The sequence below is a fragment of the Poecilia formosa genome, unplaced genomic scaffold (genome assembly GCF_000485575.1).
Source record: "Poecilia formosa unplaced genomic scaffold, Poecilia_formosa-5.1.2 Scaffold8, whole genome shotgun sequence".
NCBI lineage: Eukaryota > Metazoa > Chordata > Actinopteri > Cyprinodontiformes > Poeciliidae > Poecilia > Poecilia formosa.
Window position 1 is genome coordinate 5,001,019 of NW_006799947.1, and position 26,041 is coordinate 5,027,059.

Genomic DNA, 26,041 nt, shown 5'->3' on the forward strand with positions numbered 1-26,041 from the left:
TGTAGCATTTGACATTTGACACTGGCCTTAATCAAGTACAAGACGAAAGCCATTTTTAAGAAAATTGTCCAACTTGTCTCAAGCCAAGTAGGAAGTACAGCAAATGTGTGTAAGAAGGGAATCCATTCTGAATAAACCAAAAGATTCTAACAAATCTTTAGACTATAGTGGTGTCAGCATCTTATCATGCTGCGGATGCTTTTCTTCAGCCAGGAAAAGGCAGCCATTCGGACCCGATGAGATGTTGGGTGAAGCTAAATACAGGTAAATCCTGAACACTTGCAAAAGACTGTTAAAAAAAATTAAAGAAAAAAAAAAGAAAAAGAAAAACCCCTGAGAGGAGGCTGAAAGTTCGCTTTCCAGCTGAAAAATTACCGTTATGGTTCAGGTCGGAGCATGTTCTAGAATGGTCCAGTCAAAGTCAAGACCCATGGTAAATCCAACTGCAAATCTGTAGTAAGACTTAAAAAAAACAGTTTACACAAAAACAAATCTGACCTCGCTTAGTTTTAGTCATTTTGTAAAGAATAGCAGACATTTTAGTTTGCTACATTGAAAATTGATGGAGACAAACTCCAAAATGTTTGAAGCAACAAAGAGCAATTTTGTTGTACTAATGGATACAAATTTTTAGGTTTGTATTGTAAAAAAAAAAAGAAGAAGAAAAAAAACATGTACTATTTTCTTAATGAACAACTTTCTGCTGGTCTATCTGTTAGGATCCCAATGAAATGCACTCAGATTTGTCATTATAACTTGTCAAAGGTTAACAGATAAGACTATTTTTGCATTCCATTATACAGGAAATGGAAATTTAATTAAACAAGAACACATTCCTTCAAATTTAATCAGGAATAAGGCGAGATTACAGCGTGAGATGTTGTGTTTGACGTGTCATATCCAGTTTGTTTAACCTGCAGAGTGAAAACGATTTCAAACTTCTTCCTCTTCTTCTGATCTCCACAATGCACAAACGAGACATTAACAAATCATACAGTTTCCAATAATTTATTAAAGCATAATTTCGTAAAGCCATTTACAAATTAAAAAAGAAACGACGACACACACATCTCTCTCTTCCTCATTTTTTACCCCCCAACAACCACAATGATTCACTATGTAACAATGATAACAAGCGGAACAGGATGACGGGCTCAGCTCTGGCCGCCTGCGGCTGATAACAGGAGCCCTTGTGATGGAGTTGCCCTTGAAGATATATTTGTGATCAGATACTGTCAACTTTTAATTTCAAATTCCTTTTTTTTTTCTTTTCCACAAGCTGTTCTCATTTCAGAAGCTGCAGGGTGAATTTCTCACACTGAGCCAGCAAAGCGAGCAACACGGATCCTCCTCCAGGTTGCTCCGTAATTATGGCTTATGAAATTAAGTGATCACACTTTTGAGCATATTTTAGCCTGAGTCACTTGAAACTAGTGAGAAGATTCTGATTATTATATCTGGTTATTAGAGGAGGGTTTTTTTTTGTGTGTGTTTTTCTTTTTCAGTTAATTTAACGCCACATTTACAACTGCCTGTTTCAGTGTTGATTACATTATTCAACAAAACAGAAAAACATCTTTGTGGGTGTTCTAACTGGGTCTGATTAGAAGTCTTAAATTTCCTATGTTACTGTTTTCTACCTTTGCTACAGCACTGGCCATTGTTACCCTCAAGAAAACAAATATATCCAATTTCTTCATCTTCTAATCTGCCAGTAGCTCGTGTGAAAAGCCCAAAAATTAAATGCATTTGGAGTCAAAACTCTTATTGCCCCTGAACGCTGGGTAAAATATGTTTTAAATAAAACGCACCATAACAGCTGCACCATGTTTTAGCAATAGAAAAATGTATTTGTTTTTGCTCTCTGGAGGTCATACAAGTCAGCGATGCTGCCCCCTAGCTGCAGTTCACTTAACAGACCCGTTCCACAACTTCTCAGAACAAAAGGACATGTGTGCAACATGTTTGGCTCACCTGCGGTTTTTGAATGAATAGCTCCCTAGGCGAGCCTTTCCTTCTGTCCCCTCCAAAGCCAATCAAAAGTCACGTAAAACTGGTGAATATAAATCCTCCCCTGGAAACCAGAAACCAACACTGGCACCTCTTACTGGTAATATTCTAAAGACTCGGGATGTTTTCAGTTCCCTCCAAACAGACATTGAAATACATATGATACAGAGAGTAATAAATAAGCTCCATACCTTCCCGTTACGATTCCCATGCTTTTTTTTTTTACCTTATGCAAACTCACAAATACAACACCATTCCTTGCAAAAAAAAAGTGATCATATAAATACATCTTATTTTTAAAGAATACACTCATTACAAACTTTCTCTTTTCTCCTTTCCATTTCTCAGCAGTCTGCTTTAACACTCACCCACACAGCAGCAATCCAGATATCACATTTAAGGACAGATAATATAGAGGGCTTATACAATAATAATAATAATATTATATAGACAATAAAGTGTCAAGTTGAAATGTTCAGAGTGGAAACACAAACTGGAGCTTGCTCACGTGCACTTTTAATAAATTAGAATATCAGCAAAAAGATAAATTAGTTGATTAAGTTCAATTAGTGGAAATCATGTATAGAAATTTATCACACAAAGATATATTTCAAGTGGAAATTGTAACGGCTTAAAATTTAGTTTCTCCAGTAATTTGAATATTACATAAGACCAGTAATTTAATTTTTGTGGTAAGTCATACAGGAGCGTTGCTAAAGAAGCTGACTCTTCACAAAGTGCTTTTCACTTCACATTAATGAAAAGTTGAGTGGAAGGAAAAAAGGTGAGCAAGCGAGAAGAGAAACTGAATTTGTCGAGTTTTTCTAAGCCGTGAAGTGTGATGGCGAAAACAAAATCCTTTTGGTTGTATTCTAATTTACTCACATATGCATGTGTCCTGAGCTCCTCGGTTAAAAAAAAAAAATCTGATAAGACTATAGAGTATTTTATGGCTCAAGGTAAAGTGGGAGAGTGATTCCTGCAAACGACAACAACGGTAGACTTGTCAATGACTGAAGACATGAACCTGGACAGCAACCAGACGCAGCACGGCCCGAGTTTCCGCTCGTTTTTACTTTTCAGTGAGTCACAGCCAGTGAACGGTGCGCATCATAGGCATCACAGTCCTCAGACATACAGTGGTAATTCTTAATATTAATTTTTCTGCATGTATTTTTACATGACAGGCATCACATTGTGTTAGGTTATGGCATCTCTAGGCTTTACAGTGCAGTAGCCACCAAAAGGAAAATCAAATCCACTCTGCAGTATGTGTGTGATTCATACAAAATGATACATTTGTTTCATTTATGTGTACATAGTTGTGACTATACAGGGCTATGCAGGCTGTGTTACATCTTCACATAAATAGATATTCGTCTTTTTGCGGAGCCAAATGCACATAAACTCTGCACTGACTCCTAATGTCAGGTAAGCTTCCACACCTTGAATCTTTTCATGACACTCAGACGCTTCCTGTTGCTGTGTTTTCCTTGTGGCCACATGGTGGCACTAACAAGTGGGACAGGGAGGCGTGGGACTCCCAGAAGAAGAATTAATTTTTTCAGTTCTTTTACTCAAAGGTAACACTGCTGACGTTAAAGATAAACGACTGGAAACGACACCAAAAAAGCAAGCAAGAAGAAGAAGAGTAAAACCGTAGAACTTAATGGCAACAGAAAAAAAGATGCCATAAGAATAAAGAAACACAAAGAGAAAGAGAGAGAGATTAAAAATTGGAGGAATGAGGGTCAAACAAAGAAAGGGTGTGGTTTACTTCTTGTCTGGCAGTGCGCAGAGAGAACGGAGACACCTTCCAGACCAAAACTGGGTGGCTAATTTGTGCTTGTTATTGTTATTTTTCTTTCTTTCTTTGTTTTTGCCTGAAAACAACAGAGCAGTGTGTGATGTGCTTGAACATCTACATGCATTATTACAGCTGGGGGTGGTGCATGTTTTAGGTGAAAGTCCAAAACCACTTGTTGTTTTCGTCTGCCATGCTCGTTTTAATCTCAAGTAGGACTCAGGCTTTGTTTTCCATGTCTCCCGAATTCATTAAAGTTGACTCAACCTGTTGGATTTGCTGGCAGCTGCAACTGCCTTCATCAAGACCCAAACACTAAAAGAAGGCCAAAGAAGGAGCCTGCTGCTGCTGCTGGATGGATGGATGGACAAACCGAGGAGCGGCTTGGTGATCACCTGGCCCAGGAACTGGCCACGCTGCTCACAGACATGATGCTGCAACGCTTCTTCACCATCATGTTGATGTAGGCCTTCATGATCTTGGTGATCTCTCCAACCTGCAGATGGAAAACACGAGTTGGACCGTGGCGTCGTCCTACCAACAATGGCGGTTTTTGATATGAGCTACGTGGCGTTCTGCCAGGGCAACACAACATAAGGGGCAGCATACAGCAAAATTAAAAAAAAAAAAAAAATACGGCTAAGTTGCATGTTCAATCCAGGAACATCTCTCAATCAATCAATCAATCCATCAATCAATCAGTAAGACGTCTGACCTGTTTTCTAACCAACCATGATTCAAAATCTTAAATATTTAGATTCAGCTGGGTCATTTCTGTCCATCTGAATTATTGTAGCAATTCCTGGGGGGTTCTCAATGTTTCGAACAGGTTACTTTGTACGGCGGAAGAAGGTTTCACAGTTTACTTGAATAACCCAACTCTGATTTTCTGTCCGTCTTGCCTAAATGAGATGGGCTTGTGAAGCACAAAAGGTGTAAGAAGGCATAAAAAGAAACTATTTTAGGAAGTATGTTGACAGCATATTAATACAGACTGGAGTTTCTGGTGTTGCATTAGTACCAGAAGGCTACAGTTGTGAATGCAACTGGAGCTGTATGCAGTATTATAGATATAAAAAGCACCACATTATTTGTTGACTGTGTGCTATTTTAGTGCTCATCGTTAGCCAACAGTAAGTCTGGTGATTGGATAACTCTTCATAGCTACATGTCTAAAATTCAGTGGAACGATACATGCAGGAAAACTCAGTGAAGTCTCACCTGTGGCGTCTCGAAGTACATCTCCCTCTCATCAACGATGATCTTATAGGTGCAGGGCTGCGAGGCTCCAAAGAAGGTTATGTGCTCATACTGGAACGTCTCCAGTGGTTTCGGTTCACCTCGCTTATACACAGAAACATTGTCGGCACTCACGCCCAGCCACAGATCGTGAGGGAACCCACCTTCTTTACACTGCCAAGAGAAGACATTTTATTTTTTATTTTTATATTACTATCCTGACCATGACATCTATCATCGTCTTTATTTCTCACCTCCACGTCGAAGAGAGTGGAGCCGTATCCGGGCCACTCCTTGATGATGCTCATGTACTTGAGCATGGCCTGGTGCTGTGGCATGCCCTGCAGACGGGCCCACTTCTCCAGGATGCTGGTGCGCGTCGCAGACGTCTCCTCCTTCACCCACATCTCCAGCCTCTGCTCCCCTTCCACCTGAAACATCGAATGGATCTCTGTCAAACAGTCAGCAAACAGCGGCGGCTCCTTAAGTTTGCAGGAAAGCGAACTTAAGGAGCCGCAGTCGGAGAAGCCTGGATTAGTACGATTAACACTTTTGCCCTTTTTTTCCCCCCCCATTGTTGTTAACGCAGATTAAGGATTACGGAGGCGTACCTTCTGCTTCTTCAGTGAACCCGTTTTGCTCTTCCTGAGGGAGGAATCCCTGAAGGTGGGAGTCTTTCGTTTCTCCGTGCTGGGCCCGGTCCCGCCCTGTCCGCCGATGCTCCCGATCACGTCTCCGATTCCTCCGCTGCCTCTCGACCCGGCTCCGCCGGCCGCGCCCACGCCCGGTTTCGTGGACTGCAAGATGCGATTCCGGAGGCGTCCGATCGGATAGACGCTCCCCAGGCTCCATCCGGCCCGACCCGCCCCGTCGCCGTGGAGATACTGGAGACGTAAAGCCGCCAGGTGCTGCAAAGTCTCCTCCGAGGCAGGGAAGTGGCCGCTGATTAATGATTCATGAGCCTGGAAGGAAAAAAAACATGATTATTTCCCAATAATATTCTAAATTTAAACCAAACTTTAGTCTTTTTTTTTCCCAACAAGCTGTTTTTCACTGTGTAAAATGTAAAACTACATTAACACAAGTTAATACAACTTGTTCCCATGTAAAGCCTGGTAGACGTCGTTTAGTTTACGACGGATATTTCAGGATGAAAGGAAAAACCTCCTGACTTACTAAAACACTTTTAACAATTTGCATATCCACTAAACTGATTTCTCTAATCTTTGTGCTTCTGAGGCACCACCTGAACTCGCCTGATTAACATTTATATTAAGTTATTAAGCGCAGATTTTATGAAATGCTAAAGATCTCAATGGTTTTTACCAGAAGGAATAAAATACCTACAGTGTCTTGCAGAACTATTCATAAGATCAAAATTTTACAATCTGACCTACGCACAGAGAACTCTGTGGAGCGGAAAACAAATACCACAACCTCCAGCTGAGAAATGTGGTGGTGGCAGGATCATGCTGGGGAGATTGTAAGGGCTGATTGTGAAAATGTAAAAAGGGTTTGAGGAATTGTTGCCTTTGCCAGTCGTTTTTCGCAACAAATAGAATGCATTTAGTTATTTTAGATGAAATCACACCTGTTCAAACATGAATGCAAACTCCACTCCCTCCTTGGGCATGCTCTCCATATCCAGGAAGCAGTACAGCTTGAAGTACAGTTTCCACTCTCCCTCCTCCTCATCCTCTTCACTGCCTGCCAGTCTGAACAAACGCACAAGAAAAATAGAAACATCAGCAATTCTTTGTTGACAACAAAGCTTTGATCCAAAAGTTGCAGTGTAATGTTTAAGGAGACCGACTTGCCTCTCAAACTTGGCCAGAACATCCGCCACAATCACTCTGCTCTCCAGCGCTCTGTCTGTGAAAGTGTTGTGTTCGAATAGAGAAAACAGGTTCTTGCTGTCCTCCATGGCCAGACCTCTGATGAGCTTCTCAACAACCTGCAGCAGCCAGAAACGAAATGTTTTTAGGGTTGTATATATTGAGGAGATGCACAGATCTATCCAAAATTAATAACTTTAAAGCTTTTCCTTGCAGAATCCTGACCTATTTCTTGTCTATTTTTCGCTATTTGATGCAACCTGACCTCATTAACGTGACATTGTGTCCTTGTAAGATTAATAAAATTGGTACTATGGAAGAAGGAGATTTCAGCACCACCCTCTCATTAAAAAAAATAAAAATCTGAAGATGTAAAATTGACCCATTCTTTTAGCTCTGTTGCTGCAGTGAAACCCTCCAGAGACGATCGGTATGTGAACATTTGTTACACACCTCTCCAGCTGTGGTGTGCGAGTTAATGGAGATCTTGCAGGAGCCTCCGCCGTGGCAGTACACGGTGGTGCTCATCTCCTGCCTGAGCAGCAGGGCGGCTATCTCCTCCTGAGACGGAACAAACTCACGAGTCTTGGTCTTCTTCAGGGACTCTCCGATGAAGCTGGCATAGCGCTCGATCTCGGTGCCGGGATAACGCTCCCGTACCCTGAGCCACAAACAAACGTATTTGTACAAAAAGACGTTTTTGTAGCCGGAGGCAAAGAGTTCCCGTTACCTTTTAAGGTGGAAGCGGAGGTATCTGAGGATGGCTCGACTGGGCAGGAAGGTGCAGCTCATGCAGGTGAGCAGGTGCCAGTGTGCCAGATTGGCTGGGCTGTTTGGTTGAGGCACATGATTGGTCTGCTTGATCACCTGACAATAAACCTAAAAGAAGAAGAAGGAAATAACCATGTAGCCACACGTTGTTCTAGCAAAGTATTTATACCCTTTTACATTTAGTGATGTTTTAACCACCATTGCTGTAAGGAAGACATAAAAAGTCCCACAGGAAGACTAAAATTAACTGAGGGAAACTGATTAGAGTTGATGGGAAGCTGGATGGACATAATAAAGTCCAGAAACAAAACCTGTTGGAGGAGGATGCTGGAGAAGTTCACCGTCTCTCATTTGACTAAGGCTGAGAGTATTTTTAAAGACGCATGGAGAAAATTTGAAGTTGTTAGATGTCTCAAGCTGGTAGTGAGATACCACCAAATTATGACGGATGTAAAAACGTACCTCATCCCTGAGAGGGCGCAGATCCTGGCAGGTCTGCAGGATGCCCTGAATGATGGGCACCGTGTCTGCCAGCGTCTCCATCTCCTGCAGCGAATTGAAAACTCTCACCGCCTCGTCCTGCAGACTGGCGTAGCCCTGCTGCCGATGTACTGCACACAGAAAAAAAAGAGAGTAAAACAGTAAAAAAAAGAATGCATTGAAGATGGCAAGAATAAAAAATAAAACCATGCAGTCACATGGGATTAACAAGCATGAAAATCGAAAGGAAAAGCGTCTTTTAAACAGAGTCACTCACAGCTGGTGACCTCTCCGTAAGGCAGCGGCAGCAGAGGCGAGTGCAGCGGATGCTGTGTGTATCTGAGGATGGGGTTCCTCCTGTACATCTGCTCCACTATTTCTGCGTTCACACTGTTCTCCTGAGGAAATGAATAACAAACTCTCAACTCAAATACAGGTATCAGCTCATAGATTTGAGCTCGCACTCCTATCGTGACTTCGTCTTGCCTTGATATCTCTGATGAGCTGCAGAGTCGGGGTTTCGATCGGAGTTTTGCTTTCGATGACTCCCAGGATTGCAGCCGTCCATCTCATGGCCTCGTTCAGCATTTTGGTATATAGGCGATAGCAATGCTTCCTTCCATACACAATGATGTTCCAGTAGCCTGTAAAGACACAGTTCAGTTACTACTTATGGCGACCTTTCGGCAGCTTCCCCTCATTTCCAGTCCCTCACCAGTCTCCCTGTGGACCCGCTCATCCGGCTGGATGACGGAGCAGAGCGAGTTGAGGACCAGAGTCCCCATCTTGGATGAGTTTTTCTCTGCGCTCTTGTAGTAATCCAGAGAGTTGTGGGTCAAAACAAACCACCGTTTCTTCAGCTTCAGGGACGTGCTCTTGGCGTTCGTCTTCATCTCCTTGTGGAGCCAACCTGAAGGTGACGAAAGGGGAGGACGAGATGAAACCTCAAAGGTCCCTCACGCCATAAGCTCTGACTTTGAGAAATGTTACAGAAGAAGTGTTCCCTCAGCTGTAAAATTACTAAAAAAAAACAATAATTTCTTTCCCACAAATGTAATGTACTCAACTTAAAGGTTGGATCTTCGTAAATTTTCTATTTTATGTTGCAGAAATGAAAGATGACTTTATTTTAAAGCCTTTTCCCAAAACCCTGCCAGTAGCGCCAATAAAGGTGGACTGCACTCAAAGGTTGCAAATATTTTTGGGTTTCATTTTCTCTTACCTCTGACAAGGAACTCCTGTCCATCTATCCTGGCATCTCCCTTGGGTTTCTGCAGCAGGCTGATCCAGTGATGCATCTCCTCGGGTGTGTCGCTGTTGCAGTGGATCACCCGGTTTGCCGTAATGATGACAAACGAATTTGGGCTGCAAAAAGTGAGTGAAATGAGGTCAGATCGGGTCAGATTAGTCTTTTATTCATAAAGTTTTCGCTCTATACTAAGTTGGATCTTCCTACTCAATGGTTTGTCTTATCCCTGCAACACATTTCAGTAGGAACTGAGGAGACTGCACATGTTACTTATTGGCTTTTCCAGCCATTCTCGAGGGAGATATCGATCATCACAACACTTTTAAATTTGACAGAAGCTACTTCCATAGCCTTAATGTTTTCAGATATCATATATATGTATAAATTATATAGATTTACATAAATATTCTGTGTTTCTTTTTCAATACTTCTCCCTGGTATTCTGGATGTCGATTTCTGACTTGTGTGGGCTCCAAGTTTCTCCCATTTTTTTTGAAAAGCTGCATTTAAGATTGATCACAAGCTCTCAATGAGATTATTGTTTTTTATTATTTATTATTATTATTTTTATTATTATTATTATTATTATTCTCTGGAGTTTCTCTCTAAACTTCCAAAGTTTTGATTCTTGGCTCACTTTTGCTTGTGACTCGATGCTCCATTGCGCTGATAAAAGAAACATTTACCACCTGGAAGATGTTTTAATCTTTATTCACGGAAGGTGAAATTGAAAATGATCCCTCACTTTTGTGTGAGACGCAACTTCACAGCTGTTCCTCTCTAAGCAGCTTTCGATATCATGTAAAAAAAAAAAAAAAAGTCCCTACTGTAATTTGGGGCATATTTTTGTTTGCCTGCAAATAGCAAATATTGTACAGTTTGAGATAAAATCCTCGTTTTATATATTTGAATTGGTTGTGTATTGATTGCTCTGACTTACCGATCGGGGTTGTCTGATGCACAAACAGAGTCGATAAGCCCTACATCAAGAGTTCCCTGGAAAAACGATAACAGGCAGAGTTAATTACCACGATAAAGTTTACATTATCAATTCATTAGTTCACTCAAGTAAAGACTTACAACAGCATTTTTAGGATTGGCCTGTTCGTGGGACATGTCCAGCAGCTGTTCAGGAGTGCACACTCTCACCTTGCTAAGCACATTAAACCACCCACTGAGCAGGCAAAGTGAAAATTCAATTACATGTTACGAGCTTAAAAAAAACTCCCAGCATGTTTCCATTTTCTGCACAAAGCTCCACGTCACACCTTGCATCTTCTGGCGACTCGGCAAACACCTGGTACGTCCTCTCGTCTGTCACGATGTTCAGAGCGTTCTCTTTCTCATGATTGTCCACGATCTCCCTGCAGAGTCACAAGCAGGTCAGCTGCTGGCATCAACAGCAGGTTGAACGTTTGAATAAAATGCGTTTTGTTTTGTTTTTTCATCTGGAAGTTTAAGGTTATACTTGGCCGCCCTGATGTCGATGGTTCCTTTGAGCTTCTCCTCGCTGTCGTTCTCGTAGTACATCAGTTTGCTGTCTCGCAGCACAAACCAACGCATCTTCCAGTTTCTTAGGTAGAAGAAACAGCGATTAGAACCACCTCGTTTACTTTTGAGACCGTTCGATTGTACCGCAGAGTTCTTTCAGTGAGCATCTGTTGCAGGGTTTTATTTCGTTAGCATGCAAGCTGAGCTCAGTAGTGACTACAACAACCTCCGGGAAAGAGTGGACAGCCCTCCTCCCTTCTTGTAGAGCCAGCCGGACTTCAGGGACTCCTGCTTGGACCGGAACCACATGAACGTCTCGTCTTTTAACACACACCAGCGCCGCTTCCACGGGATCATCAGACCAGCTGAAGGAGCACAGAGAGCACAGCGACAATAAAATGCTTCTTAAAACAGCGGCCCCGGTCCAGCCAGTAAGTTAACAAAAGATTGGGGCTTTTTTTAGCACGTGTAATAATTTTTGCTTACTTACGAGATGGTTATTATTTTAAATGTACTATCTGGTGGTCTGTTTTTGTTTTTTTTTTTCACAAACGAATACGCACTAACAATACTAAAAATAACATGTAGTCCAATGCAGGCTTTAACAAAATACAACATTTCTGTAAGACGGGGAAAAAAACATCAGATTTTGTTTTTTGTTTATTTGGGACGATGACAGAAGGAAGTAGTAAAAATAGAAGGGCGGGGCTTATAAAGATAAAGATGTGAGGCGTGTAATGGCTGCTGTAATAATAGTACCAAGCTTATTATAGACATTTATAGGAAAAAAATTAATTAGAAAAACGTGTATTGTATTTTCTTATTTGTTGGGAATATGTATGCTTGGCAGATTTATTTTTATTCATCTACAAAGCCAAAATGATTATTAAAAATAAATAATAAAACAATGTATTATCTCCATTTTTTTCTTTGACTTTTTATTAGAAAATGGTGGATGGATCAAAATTACTTTTGGCATTGCAGCACTAAAATTCTTCTTAAACCGCATTTGCTTACTTCCATTGACACTTTGATTATTTATTGATGAAACTGAAAGTCTTTAAAGTTGGAAGGCCTCTTTGCCATTACCCTAATCTTCAGCTGATTTTCTATCAGCTTCAAGTCAGGACTCTTTCTGAGGAAAAAAAAACAGACTCATTTTAACTCTAAAATGTAAAAAAAAGTGTTTATGTTTCTGCATTTTTCTGATCAAAGAACTTTTCTAAAACCTAAGAAAGTCATAGAAACGAAAGATGTAAGGTAAGACAGACACACCTTTCATGTAGAGGTAACCATGGAAATATGGCGGCCCGTTTCCGTTGAGCAAAGTCACGCGTCCGTTCGTCACCTCTTCATCAGTGTCCATTATGCCATCGTGTTCATCTTCGCTGTCCGCGTACTGCGACATCAAACAGAAAAAACGTGTCACTTACCTATAGACGCCCGGAAACATTAAACAAATACTGAAGATATAATTCAACATCATCTCATCAGAAGAGTGACCAAGAAACAAAAGGATTTGCTGTACAGCTGCTCATACATGTCTGCGTGCGCGCGTGTGAGGAAGCGAGTAAGTGTGTGTCCTCACAGAGTCAGAGCTGCCTCTGTAGGACTCCACGCTGGTGTTGGTGCAGGTGGACTTCCTCGGGTGCTCCTCGTCCGTCACGGCAGCGCTCCCGCGGTTGCTCCCAGACACCGAGCTGTCGTCCCCGGCATTGACGGACCCCTCCTCGTCTTCCTGGTCGTAGTCCGACTCCGTGTCGGCCGGCATGCTGTAGATGGGCTCCTCTCCGTCCACCAGGCTCTCCGCCATGCTCACTTTCCTCTCCGAGTCTGTTTTTGTTTCCTCCGTTTTCTCTCCCTCTGCCGGAGCAGGAAGAGGCGCTGGAGGAGGAGGAGGAGGAACGGGAGCCCCGTCTCCAGGTGGAGGGAGCGGAGGAGGTGGAGGGATTCCAGCGGCGGGGGCGCCGTCCGCTGGAAGTGGAGGAGGCGTAGGAGGAACGGTCCCCTCTGCAAAAGCAGGCGGAGGAGGAGGGAGGTGAACCAATATGTCCTGATCTATGGGAGCGTCGGACTCAGCGGGAGGTGGGAAGTCTGGCAGGGGGATGCACTCCTCCTCCGCATGGAAGCCTTCGTCTACATCCTCCTCTTTGGAGGCCCGTCCGGCTGTGCTCGCCCCCTTTGCGGTTTTCGCCTCAGCCGCAGGCTTGGCTCCGACTGCTTCCACAGAGGGGTCCACGCCCCCAAAGTTCAGGAGGTCGATGAGCTCCGTTGCCTTCCGGGACGCCTCCTTCTTCATCCGCTTGAGCTCAGCGTCCCGACGCAACTGCAGCTCCTGTTTGGACGACTCGCACAGCTGCGACACCTCGTCCTCCCGCTTTTTCTGCAGGCGCTCGATCTCTCTCTCCAGCTGGAGGATCTCCTCCATTTGACGAGCTTCATCCTTTAGGGAGGGGAATAAGAGATGAGTTTTGTCATTCAACTGAGGATACTAAGCTACAGCATCAATAACTGGGTGTATTTTAGCTCGTGTCTGATTTTTATGATAAAGGTGCATTGCAAAACTATTTATGACACCTTTTTTATTCTTTTTTTACAATTGGTTACATTAGGATAGCAAAATGTAAAAGTAGTGCATGACTGTTAAGTGGAAGGAAAATGACTCATGATAGTTTTCTTTTTTTTTTTTTACAATTACAAATCCAAAAAGTAAGATATTAATATAGATCCAGCCTCATTTTATCTCAAAATCCTGAATAAAAGTCATTGTATTAATAAATAAAGGCACATCATTAATCCAACTTTCTATGGAGGCCCTACAGTTAACATTAAAAAAGCTCAATATTCATAGTTAAATCTGGGTTAGGACATAAAACACATTTTGCATCTCTCTCAAAACACTGCTCAATCCGTCATTCAAAAAACAGAAAGAGTATGAAACATGTGCAATATTGTGTTTGTCAAATCAGACCAACTGTCTGACAAAAACAAATAACCCTTAAAAACGCAGTTCTTGCCTTTGTTGCCTCTCACCTTCTTATCGTCTTCATTAACCTCTTCGTTTTCCTCTCCGCCCGACTTCCTCTTCTCTTCCTCCTCCTTCTTCCTTTGTTCTTCTTCCCTCTTCTTCTTCTCCTCTCTGAGTTTGCGAACGCGGGTGCGGGCCACCTGCCCTCGCCTGTGTTTCTGCAGCACCAGCGCCGCCCTGCGCTTCTTGACAAACTGTCCGCGCTGGATGTGCCTCCGCAAGTGCTTCTGCAGAACAACGATGCTGGAGCGGACCTGTTTGAAACGCTTCCTGTCAGGAAAAGCAGGGGGGAGGAACACCATTTAAGAAGCAGTACAAACATCAGAGAGGAGTCACTATCATCCCTCAAAGCATCGATTTGGGATGGCACCTACTTTGCAGAAAAAGTGAGGAGGTGGGCTCGGATTATCATGGCAGCTTGACGCCGGATTTCATCTCTGTCTTTCTCCAAACGCTGCTCCAAAGACTCCTTCATGAACACCTACAGGAGCAAGGCAGCAGAGATATGAAGAATATTGGTTCTCAGTATTACCTGGAATGTACAGCTGAAAATAGATTTTTAGTACATATTATGTAGGAAAAGACAACTTTTCAAATCTCCCCTTAAACTCTCTACGAGACTAAGATCACAGCTTTGTGACGGTCAAACCAAAACAATTTGGTTTAACCACTTTGTAACTAATTTGGTGATGCAGCTTGGGTTCACATTTTTTCATCTATTTTGTGAAGTGCACCAGTCCCTCTTGCAGAAAAACACCCACACAACCTGATACAGTCATCCTCGTACTTCACAGTGGGGATTTGTTGTCATGCTTGTAAGTTTTGCCATTTCTCCTCATTATGTGATGGAGGTCATCAGTTCAAATTCAGATTTTTCAAATGAGACATGTCATCAGAAAATTAACCTCTTTGACCCTCTTCTTCTGGAGTTCCTCCTCTCTGAGTCTTTCTGCGCATGTTGGTGTAGGATTTGTTTCAACTTGACGCACTCTAAGCTTCAGCCTACTTCTTTTATGAGGTTGTTGCATTTGACACTAAACACCTTCAGGCATGTGGAAGTTGTACCCAGACTTGTGGAGATCTGCAATTCCTCTTCCTGATATTTGCAAAAATCACATTTGTATTGATTTTTTGCAAGATGTTACACCAAGAAGTAGTGACTTTCTGGTTTTCCCTCAAAAACACATCCACAGTTTTGGCTCTGTATCGGTCAAATGTTGTGAATGAACCAATCAGCACAGACATCATCAAAAAGTAACATGTCTTTTTATACAGTGTATATAAATATCTGGTTTCAACTATCTGGCCAGTAGGAAATTTAAAATCTCAAAGGATCTTTCAGCTTTCAGAAAACTTGCCTTGGTCTTTCCCAGCTGCCACTCCTTTTTAGTCTTATCATATTTAGTTAAGAGATCAGTGCTTCTTTTCTTGTTGTCCCCCGCTGCTGGCACCTTATCGTTTATGATGATTTTATACCTGACACCAAAATAAGACACAGTATGAGACAAAAATACAAACAACGCGGCAGAGAGCTACACAAAGACTCTAGATGAGTGTCGACGATAGGGAGACGTGCCGTGAGAAAAAATCGTTGAATGTTCTGCGAACGGGGAACCCAGCGCGACGGATCTTCACCGTCTCCAGCATCCCTGAATATCTTAGCTGGTTCAGGACGGTTTCTGGGTCAAACACGTTTGGATTCTACACAGACAGAATAAACAACGTTTAGAGACTCTAAACAATATAAACCCCGATAGATTGAGAGAGAGAGAGAGAGAGAGAACGATTGATTTCAATTAGAGGACAGATATGCCCAGATACAAACAAAGTGACCTTTTCCATGTTGGGCTTAATGCAGCGAATGAAGAACGGATTGGATGCACTAAGTGTGGCCATGAGAGCATGGAGGGAGTCCTGGGGAGACAAAGCAATGAAATGATATAGATTTTTTTTTTCACATAATGCAAAACAGCCCCACTGGTAACAGAATAATACAACTCATTACTACCACTTTAAATAATGAATCAATAAACCACTAAAATAACTACTTGGCGAAATAAACAATTGCTGATTCCTTAGTTATATGTTTCTGATTACCGGACGTCGCTCTGTCTCCTGTATAAAAGGAAATAAAAGTCGATAACTCACCCTGAACTGGGAGCTCACTGTGGGCTTACGTCTGGCTGTCCCCATCTTCTCCTCATTGTTTCTGCTGCCGACCTTCTCAAACAAGTCGTAGATGAAGTCCAACCTGAGAAAAAGAAAAACGCTAGGAGCTCAGTTAGGGAGTGGGAATGCTACAGGTTGTGTCTGTATGACTTACAGAAGAAAATATCATTTTCAAAACCCATTAACCACAGAAATAATTAGTCCTTTACTTGTTTTCATTAAACATTTCAGAAAGATCGGAAATCTCTTTGAGAAGGGGGACCAGGCCAAAGGAGTAGCGAAACGAATCAAGGTTACAGCATATAAATACCAAGAAATAATCCATAATAAATGATAAAAAACAACAAGCTCAAGAAAAACACTTCATTTTTATTACATTCTTTGTGTTTAAGAACTTTTAGTAAATTACTTCTCCTTATTGGAGTCTAGAAAGTGTTTGTGAAGTTTTCTTATGGAGAAATTATGAACATTTGAATTAATTTATGCTTGTTATATTTTTCTTGTAGACCACATCTGGTCATATTCAAGATTCAAGTGAACCTCAGAGGTTTCTTTCATCTTCTATTGCTTTTAATCATTACGCCACAGCAATTATTACTCTAAGATCAGAATAAGAAAGCATCTGGAACATTGAAGAGTTGAGTTAGATCATCAAAAATATCGACTTGGGCATTCATAATTTTAAAGACAGATACTGAACGTCCCTCAAATGTCCCAGTTTGACAGAAAATGATCTGTTTTTGTGAGCTTAAATCTCCTACCTGCTGTCCTTGAGCATGTTCAGGATGTCGTCCCTGAACGTGTCTCTGTTCTTCTCCAAGATGCCTCTCACATCATACAGCACCTGCTCAAAACACGCACTTCTCACTGTCAAAATAATCACAAGAGCAGATTTGCAAACATTAAAAGCCGCTCATTCATTTATCCGTAGCTGACCTCTCCGGCATAATGCTTGATCCCAAACTGATGATCTGCAACCCGGGGCTTCACATAGTAAGGGTTTGTCTGCAGGAAACGGACAACAAGTGCAGCAATTACAACACAAGTGCAGCAAAGTAGTTTCAACTGTGGCGCATTAAATAACTCACAGAGTGTCTGCTGTGCAACTTCTCCAGCAGAGTGAAATCTGTTCCTTTGGGAAATCGGCTCTCTTCGTTCACTAGCGCCAACAGGCCAAGTTTCTGACATTGAGGAGAAAAAAAAAAGGTTCAAATTGCCTCTGCGTCACAGAATCAGCATCAACATTTTACGTACACATCAACAGCAGCGTTTCACACCTTTTCTATGAGGTCGAGACACTCTGCATTGTCCATCCAGTCAATGGCGTCCCACTGAACTCCTTCCCTATGTAACAAACGCATCCAAACCGTCACACACCGATGAAACGAGCAGCACGTTTTGAGCAAAATCTCAACAGCTCATTTTTCGGCATCACCTGTTGTACTCCAGCTGCTCCAGGGAGAAGATGTGCTTGTTAAAGTACGCCTGGAGCTTCTCGTTGGCGTAGTTGATGTTAAACTGCTCAAACCGATTCACCTGCATATCAACACATCCTCTGTTCAATATACATGTCCAATTATATTGAAAATGCACAATTATCCCTGAAATACAGCATGCCTTGCATTTTTTCCTATGGTTTAACCACAAGAATAAGCATATTTTATTGAGATTTTACGTAAACAAAATGGCTTGTATGTGTGAAGGATGAATTGTTTGAGTTCTAACCTCAAAATTTTCAAAGCCAAAGATATCAAGGATGCCAATGGATTTGAAATTTTCTTTTCCCTTGATCTTCTGGTTAATCTTGAGGATGATCCAGGAGAAACACTGGGAGTACAGCGCCATCGCGACAGAGTCCCTGGAATCGATGGCCTGCAGTGATGTAGACAGAGAGTAAGGACAAATGTCTGTGTGAATGTCTGAGGGAGATCAATCAAAAGTGGGGAAGGACAATGTATTTATGTCCCTGACCTGTTCAATAGTGAGAGGGGAACAGATTTCCTCTCCTCTGAGGATTATGGATCGCTGAGTCAGGACTTCGGAGAGCTGGAAGGCGTCCAGACCCAACAGTTCACTGGCATTACTGACCACTGGAAACACAAGAGAACACGTTTATGAAGCTCCTCAAACTTGACCCTAAACTTTCTGAATCGTTTTAAACTAACTGAGCGACCGCCTGACCTTGCTTGGTGGTGATCTGAGCCCCTCCTGCGAGCATGAACTCCATGTTTCCCAGCTGCAAGACTCCCGACAGCAGCTTGAACATGTCTCTGATTTCTTCCTCTGAAAACCCTAAAACCTTCAGTGCCTCCTGCACAAAGACGAGGGTATGAAACAGATAAAAGCAATGTTTTTATGTACAAACTAGGTCAGCTTTCTATTTAAAAAAAAAAAAAAACAGTGATATATTGAAATTTTGGGGAAAGAAAGTAGAGAAAGTCTGAGACTTTTGCAAGGTCGCTATTCGTTACTTCTTCGTGCTAATTGAACATAAACCGACCATAACACTGTTGTACAGTTCTTTGTCATTCAGGCTCTTGTCCTTCAGACATCCTGATTGGCTGAGGTAGTGGAAAGATTCAGCAGGTTCCTCCAGGAAATACAGACCTGGAGAGACATACGAAAAACATATTAAGTAAAATGTGCTTTTCACCTCAGTTTAGACCAATTGGTTATGACCAAAAGCTGATTAATAAGTCAGCGTTTAGCTTTTAGCATACAGGAACACAAAAATTTGCTTTTCACATAAAATATAAAACTTTTTTTTTACCACGAGGAATTATTATGTCATATGCTTAATCTTTTTATTCATGTGGTTTCCATGAAGAGGGAGAATGAGTTTCAAGAAATTTCTCCGCTGTGCCTGCTGCTAGCATGTGCTTGTTCTAAATTAAAATTAGCGCTTTCTTCTTTGATTTCCAATGTTGACTTCCAATGATTCACTTCCTGCTAAAGCGCCCCCTGGTGGTTGACGAAAAATCCACAGAAAAGCTGCACCGGGCTACAAGCCGCATGGTTCAAGGCGTGGGGAAAAAGTAGCGGCTTATAGTCCGAAAAGTACAGTATATATAAAAAAAAGGATCATTGCCAATATTTAGAGGACTTACTTTTATCCTGTTTACTGGCTCCTGCCAGCAGAGCATAGAAGATGTGGTAGTTTCTCTCTCCCGGGTTTTGTCGTACCACACGGTTCTACAGAGAAAAAAAAAGATTTCAATAACCATTATATTTAAAAATTGATAAATCACTCCATTTAAAATAAAAAATGACATGAAAGGTATAATGTATATTTACCTTTTCCAGTAAATCTAAAAGGTACAGTCAAGGAAGCAACTATAGCTGGAATAATTTTTTAGTGATTAATATACTGCCTTGTTGCTGAAATGTCCTATAAAAATAAAAAATAAATAAACATTTAAAAAACTGTCGTTCCACCACATACAGTAAGGATACAGTCGATGACGCAGCCTCCTTGGATGTTGCCGCACTCTGAGAAGTGAAGCTGGATGAACTTCCCAAAGCGACTGGAGTTGTTGTTGTAAACGGTCTTTGCGTTCCCAAAAGCCTCCATGATTGGACTGAAAAATGAAACAAGAATCTGCAGTTTTTATGTTGTTTTACTGAGCATGTGGAAAATGCTTCAACTTTCTGGAAGAAAGACAATAGAACCTCTATCATCTCCGGTGGTTCCTGTAAGGATCGACATTTTTAACACAAAACTCACTCAAGTCAAAGTAGAAAAGGTGCATTTGAAATATTTAATGCAAAGCATGGGGGACTACTTTTTTGCAGCAATAACTTAATCATTACTGCAGTCATTGAATTAATTTACTGCCTGCTTTTATTGATCTCTCAGATTATTATAAGGAATGCATAGTTGCCTTTTCCTTATAGTGCTACTTCAACTTACTGAGGTTTGCAGAAATGAGTTTTTGTGCAGCTCTTCCTAAATCTTGCAGCTGCGTCTTAAAGACAAACATGTAGAGGCCTGAACATATTTCTTTTCCAGCTATTCTGCTGTTTGAAGCTCTTGTTAGAGGTGACTGTCTCAAACTCCAGCTTGTACAGATGTAATGACTCTTATCCAGGTTAATTACGAACACTGAAGCAGAAAAGGAGCTCAGCCTTACCATTTTCACTCTGTCTTTGTTTAATTAATAATAACAGTTAATACCTGCAGACATGAAGGTGAATGACGCACTCCGGTGATTGAAATGTAAAAACATTTGTTTCATCCTGCACACCTGCTCTGAACGATGGCCTGCTCCACGTGCGTAGTTCTCTCCGACTGAGGAGCAGCGATCGAGTTCTGGCTCATCACCGACAGAAACTGCAGCAGCAGTTTGGTGCTCTCCGTCTTCCCCGCTCCTGATTCACCACTGGAGAACACACACGCACACACACACAACTCAAATCCAATTATAAAGCCAGTGACCTTCTGTGACATTCCAGTATCTCTGACTGGTCTGGTCATCTAATTGATAAAGGGGCTTGATTGCTTCTGAGATATTTCATTAAGTTCCAGTCTCTTTCCATAACGTTGAGGGTAATTGAAAGCACTCGGATCAGACCATCTAGCTGCAAACCATCTTGATACAGTGGTGAAGGATTTTATTTATTTATTTATTTTTTTAATAAAAGATTAAACAATTCATAAACTTTAATGTTTCGGTTTTGTTTCTTCAGCGGCGACAGAACGAGTTTAGTTCCTTTAATTAGGTTTCTTACCTTTTTTCAATACAAAGTGGCATGTTGTTGTTGAAAAGTGGAAGAAAAAGTGTCCTTGGTTTTCAAAATTGTTTACTAACAGATCTGAAAAGTGTGGCACGCATCTGTTTTTTAGCCCCCCAGATTAAGTATTCGTAGAATCTCCATGTCTTCCATGCTGAGCTGTGTTTCAGCATCTGTCGACCCCGCTTTGTGTCTACAAAAGGCAATTGATTTGACTTGGCTTTGTATCATTTTAAAATGGGGTTGAATACATATGCAAGCCTTACTTCAGAGATTTTCATTTGTCCAAAACTTTAAAAACCACGTATCATTGTTCTTTGTCTTGATCCGGTAGATAGAATCATAAAAGTGTAGTTCATAGTTGTAGACTAAATGCATAAAGGTTCAAAGAGTACGTGTCCGATGCAACCCAGCGATATAATCTGAACCATGGACTCACCTTATGAGGACACACTGACTGTCATGGCGTTTCCAGATGCAGCGGTAACATTCATTGGCCACGGCAAAAATGTGCGGCGGGAGTTCCCCCAGATGGTGCTTGGAGTACAAGTCCACTCTGTCCAGATCGTACAGGCCTGGGATCTGTTTATATGGGTTTACAGCAGCCAGGATACTTCCAATATTGGTCTGAGAACAGACAAGAAGAAGAAGAAGAGTTTCAGATTCTTTGGGGGTTTTTTTAAAGCCATCTTGAAAAGTCTTAGTACACCGCTTAATAATAAATGGAACATTTGGTTTAATACAGCTTTCTGAACCCATCCATAATTCTTTGAGGTTGGAAAGCTTCCTTGTTATCTTTCCAAACTGATTTAAGTTCGGACTTTGGTTACAAAAAGTTAACATTGCTTTCACCTAGAAGAAACATATTTAATTAAACCTAAATCTTCCAAGAATATAACTTGTTGAGGTCTAAACAGAAGAGCTGCATTCACGGTGAGAATGTATTACAGAGAGCAGGACTCTACTCATTAAATGGGTGAATATTGCTACTTTTAATATTGATGTTTTAATAATAAAAAGAAAAAAGCATGTATTACTTTCAGCCCTGCTTTATGTCACCTAAAATCACAAAAAATAACCTCAAAATAACTCATCTCCTAACAGGTTTAAATGGTGGTTAGACTGTTTCCAGATACAGAAAATCTTCTCTACCTTTTCCCACATTTTTACCCAATTTTTTTCTAATAAAACATTTGTGTTTGAGCGATAAAGTTGCTTATGCAGAGCAGACGCCGGCTTGCACAAACGTCAGCAACCGGGATGACCTGACTTACGTAAATGTTATCCTTTTGGTAGCGCTGGTAAAGGTTGTGCATGATTGCAGCCTCATGCAATTCAGCCAGCGCCGACATGTCCTCCACCCCGTCGATGCTGGACTGGTGCATCGCATACACCCGCTCCCTGGTGACCTCGGCCTGCTGTAGGTAAAACACCTGCACACAAGGAGGCACACAAACTGTCTCGCATCACCATGTTAAGGTTAAGGCAAAATCCAGAGGCAAAATAATCTACAAATCTGATCCCTTTTTTTTTATTGGTGCTACTGCTTGATGATTACAGTCTAAGGATGTTGTTTTTAGAACGACAACAGATGCGAGCGTTGCAAGAGTCGCTTTTTTTAGACCCATTTCATGACAATACAGAGTGGTTTTGGCCCAGACCCCAGTCTCCTCTATGCCATCCATCACTATGGCAACAGGACAGTGTAGGGGAAAGTGGAGAAGTGGGGAGGGAAGAGAGAAGACGAGAGGAAATGTAACAGGTCTGATGTGGTGGGATCTGACAGGTGAAAGCAGCTCAGTGTGAATTCAGGTCAGGCATGCAAACAATGTTACTACGGATCCCCGTGTCCGGCCAACACACACACACACACACGCACACACACAGAGGTATTGGAGATAACTGCTGTTCTGTTTCAGCTTGAAGGTCGCTCACCTATTTCACTGAAATCAGCTCGTCTGAAAATAGAAACCATGCCATTTACAATACAGGGTTGCTGATATGACACACAGCAAGCCTTCGCCCTGTGAGTGTGTGTGACTCTGTGTGTGCACTGCAGAAACAGATGTGTTGGTAGTCTGTGGAGAGTAGCAGCAGGGCTTGCCATATGTACTCAGACTGTTCCTAAATTAATCTATTTCACCCCACTTACAACTTTTTTTTTTCTGTGAAGAGCTGTTGAATGGCGGACCACTCCAAAAAAATCAACATGTCATCATCATTTGCTAATTGTGTGTGATTAGGATGTTTTTAGCCTATATGCATGCACGTTTCTGCAGTTTGCAAACTCTTTTTTTTCCATTTGTAAATGTCAAGCTATCACAGATATTTCATGTCCAGTTTGTGGGTAAACGCAGATGATAGTCTAGCTTACAAAGTCGCTGGGCTTCTTCACTCAGCTGTGATAAATTGACCTAAATATTCCCTAAATATTCCTCTTCTTTCATTGGAAAGGAAAGATTACTGTAGGCTTACATTAGAATCTGACAGCAACACTGCAATCAGGGAACAAAGCTGAGAAAACTGCGACACATTACACACATTTTCAATTTAATTTGTTTCAAGTTGTTTAAATCATCTAAAACTGGAGATTGGTCATCCATTTCTGGGGATTTATTCACTTTTGTGCAAGCTCACTGTGATGTAACATCTTCCTACTACAAGTAAGGAAAGTGCTATTGAAGAAGATGCTCAAAAACATAATTTCTCTTTAAGTTTTTCATTTACAAACATTTAAATTTAACCCTCTCACCTCAGCTTTTTCTAAATCTAAACCTAAATTGGTAGCAATGAAAACAAAAGACAATCCCAGATTCAACAGAACGTAACCAAAATTACCAAGGGCGGAAAGACAGATAAAAAAGAAAAAAAAAATCAATGAAACAGAGTGAAACTAAAAAATGTTGCACATTAAAACTGACACATTAACATTGCTTTGTCAATTGATGTACATGAAAGCATATATTGAATTGTTCCCGCTTCTTGGAGCTTCTCTGAAAACAAAGTAAATCTGCTGCAAATAAAAGCGTCTGCATTTGACCTGCATCAGCTTTTGTAGATTTACATAAAGTTACTTCATGAAAACTTCACAATTAGACCCTAACGTGACCAGAAAGCAGTCTGTGTATCTATGTGTGAGCTTTGCGTTAATGTATTAATTAATCTGTGTCTGATCTGAGTGACGTTCACGGTTCCATGAGACGTGATGCACTGACATGCCTTCTGGTCAAAGGGTTTTGGCAGCTGCAACGTGTTGTCTTAATGTATCTCTAACATCAGTTCTGCAAAGATTTTCCACGCTGCCTTGCTCACTATGAGTTCTCACTCTGTTAAATAATTCTCCCATCTTCTTAATTTCTTTCTTTGTTTCTGTTTGTGTCTCTGAAATCACTTCTGAGTCCTTTATCCTTACTTTCTTTTGTTTGTTACTCTTCCTTAATCCATCTTCTCTTCTTCTCCCACACTATATATAAACTGATGTGTTGTAGTTCCAGGATATATTTTTTAATTAAGTTTTTTTTTCAATTTCTGAACAAAAAACATTTCCAGTAGCTCTCTTTAATCATCTACTGCTCCTTTACTCCCAGACTTCCTGATCTATTACTCTTTAAAAGTAATGTGCGTGTATCATAGACTGTCTGAAAGCCTAATGGCTCAGTCTGGGACCTCAGGCTGTTATTGAACAATCACTCCCAAGCATTTGAATTAGAGAATCATGCGCTACAGAGTACTTTATAGGAAAAGTAGAGAGAACAAGGCTCCACACACACTAAATAAACAAAAAGGTTGCAACCACATGTGAAACCCAACTTGCTCATCACATTTTAGCAAGCCTTTTTGGCAAAATGGATTAAAAATCTTACAGTTTATTTATGCTTAGTATTATTTTAATACTGTCACAATCCTGCAGTGTGTTTTCTTTTGCACTTTTGTTAATTTTGCTGAGGTTTATTTGTGTTCTAAAAACCTTGCCTTGCTCAGTTCAGTATAAGGTAAAGCATCCGACAATTCTTTTCGATATTTTAGTCATTCCAAATTATTTGCAGGTCGTATATTTAACCCTTTGCATCTGATACGTGAGGTTATTTGTGAATATAATGACACTAACAAGACTTATAACTAGATAATTCACACATTAGGCGATAGCAAATAGTTGCTATCAAAAAGAAATGACCTTTCAACCATGCTGAAATAGGATCTGTGTATTTCATATTCTACAGAGAAGATTCCAGATATGAATGCTTTATACAGGAAACTTTACAATCCACATCTACAGATAATTTAAATTATTCTGACTTTTTTGGGCTCTACGCGTAAAAGTGGCACCAGGTTTCTCATGCAGCAGATCGTGAGGACGTTTGGGTCACATGAGGTCCTGCTCTCCCTCAGCTCTGTCACAGTGAATTTGTCTTTGGCCACATAGGAGCAACGCCGCCTCAACCGACAGGCTTCCCGTTGGTGACAAGCAGCAGCTCATGTGGGAAAATCTCTTCACTATCCTGAACACAGTGAAGAGATTTCTTGTCATTCGTTTTTCATAAATCTGTCAGCCATTTGCACAGGCACGTTTAAGACGTGTGACGGTGCAGGCCTCAGATCAGTGGGGCCAGATTTACGATAAAAGGCCACGCTGGGGGTTGCCTTGGTGATATATGGGGTAAAGCGGAAACAACACCCCCAAGTACTTGAATACAATGCTTGCTGCATTTATAGACACCACTGGATTCAGTCTTTTAAGAGAGCCCGCCTGAATTTTACTTAAAATTTTCCAGTATTTCTAAGAAGTCATGATGCCATACACTAGATCCAGACTCTTACAGCCCACAGCATGATAGATCCTTCAGATTGTCTCAGGGACACAGAAAGTGGAGAAGTACTAAATAGATGTTCCAACTGATCAACTTAAAGTAAATCATATAAAAAAAATGTTTTAGTTGAATTTATTCCAAAGGAGTTGGTAAAGGTAATAATAAAAACTGTCAGTGGTCAATTTGTGATCAATGGAAGCTGAAATGCGAGGCTTTTTGCACCAATAAATGTGTCGTTCTGCTTCCTGTGGCAGAGTCAAATTTGTTTTCAACTACCCAGGACTTGAAAATCCCACTTGAGAAATTTACGTAACTCAGGACGACCCACAGGCAAGCGATTCTGTGAAAGAAGACAAGACACTTTAAAGTGAGAAAGTATGTCAAAGACTCAGGAATTAGAAAGCAGCTGCAGTAGGACATAAAAAG

At 41.2% G+C, this 26,041-nt stretch overlaps 1 protein-coding gene across 4 annotated transcripts in view; it reads right to left on the reverse strand.

Annotated features, from left to right (window-relative positions):
- Window positions 1-995: 995 nt before the first annotated feature.
- The window catches only part of myo10l1 (myosin X, like 1), a 43,842-nt gene continuing 18,796 nt past the window's right edge, over window positions 996-26,041 (reverse strand). The window contains exons 3-43 of one of the 4 annotated variants that reach the window (XM_016663101.1): window positions 22,082-22,240; window positions 21,247-21,434; window positions 20,321-20,455; window positions 19,530-19,654; window positions 19,371-19,384; window positions 19,184-19,268; window positions 18,577-18,683; window positions 18,258-18,387; window positions 18,048-18,166; window positions 17,802-17,948; window positions 17,512-17,612; window positions 17,354-17,420; window positions 17,165-17,257; window positions 17,013-17,081; window positions 16,838-16,920; window positions 16,056-16,158; window positions 15,741-15,821; window positions 15,484-15,608; window positions 15,266-15,383; window positions 14,282-14,388; window positions 13,913-14,177; window positions 12,420-13,322; window positions 12,155-12,278; window positions 11,106-11,244; window positions 10,857-10,961; window positions 10,657-10,752; window positions 10,469-10,562; window positions 10,329-10,384; window positions 9,362-9,504; window positions 8,855-9,049; window positions 8,626-8,783; window positions 8,417-8,537; window positions 8,122-8,270; window positions 7,619-7,767; window positions 7,342-7,549; window positions 6,871-7,007; window positions 6,645-6,768; window positions 5,665-6,015; window positions 5,308-5,484; window positions 5,036-5,227; window positions 996-4,310 (exon numbers count right to left, since the gene is read on the reverse strand). In XM_016663101.1, coding sequence (XP_016518587.1) covers window positions 4,206-4,310; window positions 5,036-5,227; window positions 5,308-5,484; window positions 5,665-6,015; window positions 6,645-6,768; window positions 6,871-7,007; window positions 7,342-7,549; window positions 7,619-7,767; window positions 8,122-8,270; window positions 8,417-8,537; window positions 8,626-8,783; window positions 8,855-9,049; window positions 9,362-9,504; window positions 10,329-10,384; window positions 10,469-10,562; window positions 10,657-10,752; window positions 10,857-10,961; window positions 11,106-11,244; window positions 12,155-12,278; window positions 12,420-13,322; window positions 13,913-14,177; window positions 14,282-14,388; window positions 15,266-15,383; window positions 15,484-15,608; window positions 15,741-15,821; window positions 16,056-16,158; window positions 16,838-16,920; window positions 17,013-17,081; window positions 17,165-17,257; window positions 17,354-17,420; window positions 17,512-17,612; window positions 17,802-17,948; window positions 18,048-18,166; window positions 18,258-18,387; window positions 18,577-18,683; window positions 19,184-19,268; window positions 19,371-19,384; window positions 19,530-19,654; window positions 20,321-20,455; window positions 21,247-21,434; window positions 22,082-22,240 — 6,147 coding nt within the window. In that variant the 3' untranslated portion in view covers window positions 996-4,205. Of the gene's footprint in view, window positions 4,311-5,035; window positions 5,228-5,307; window positions 5,485-5,664; window positions 6,016-6,644; window positions 6,769-6,870; window positions 7,008-7,341; window positions 7,550-7,618; window positions 7,768-8,121; window positions 8,271-8,416; window positions 8,538-8,625; window positions 8,784-8,854; window positions 9,050-9,361; window positions 9,505-10,328; window positions 10,385-10,468; window positions 10,563-10,656; window positions 10,753-10,856; window positions 10,962-11,102; window positions 11,245-12,154; window positions 12,279-12,419; window positions 13,323-13,912; window positions 14,178-14,281; window positions 14,389-15,265; window positions 15,384-15,483; window positions 15,609-15,740; window positions 15,822-16,055; window positions 16,159-16,837; window positions 16,921-17,012; window positions 17,082-17,164; window positions 17,258-17,353; window positions 17,421-17,511; window positions 17,613-17,801; window positions 17,949-18,047; window positions 18,167-18,257; window positions 18,388-18,576; window positions 18,684-19,183; window positions 19,269-19,370; window positions 19,385-19,529; window positions 19,655-20,320; window positions 20,456-21,246; window positions 21,435-22,081; window positions 22,241-26,041 lie in introns of all 4 variants that reach the window. The other 3 variants (XM_016663093.1, XM_016663121.1, XM_007576694.2) reach the window with 3 other exon arrangements.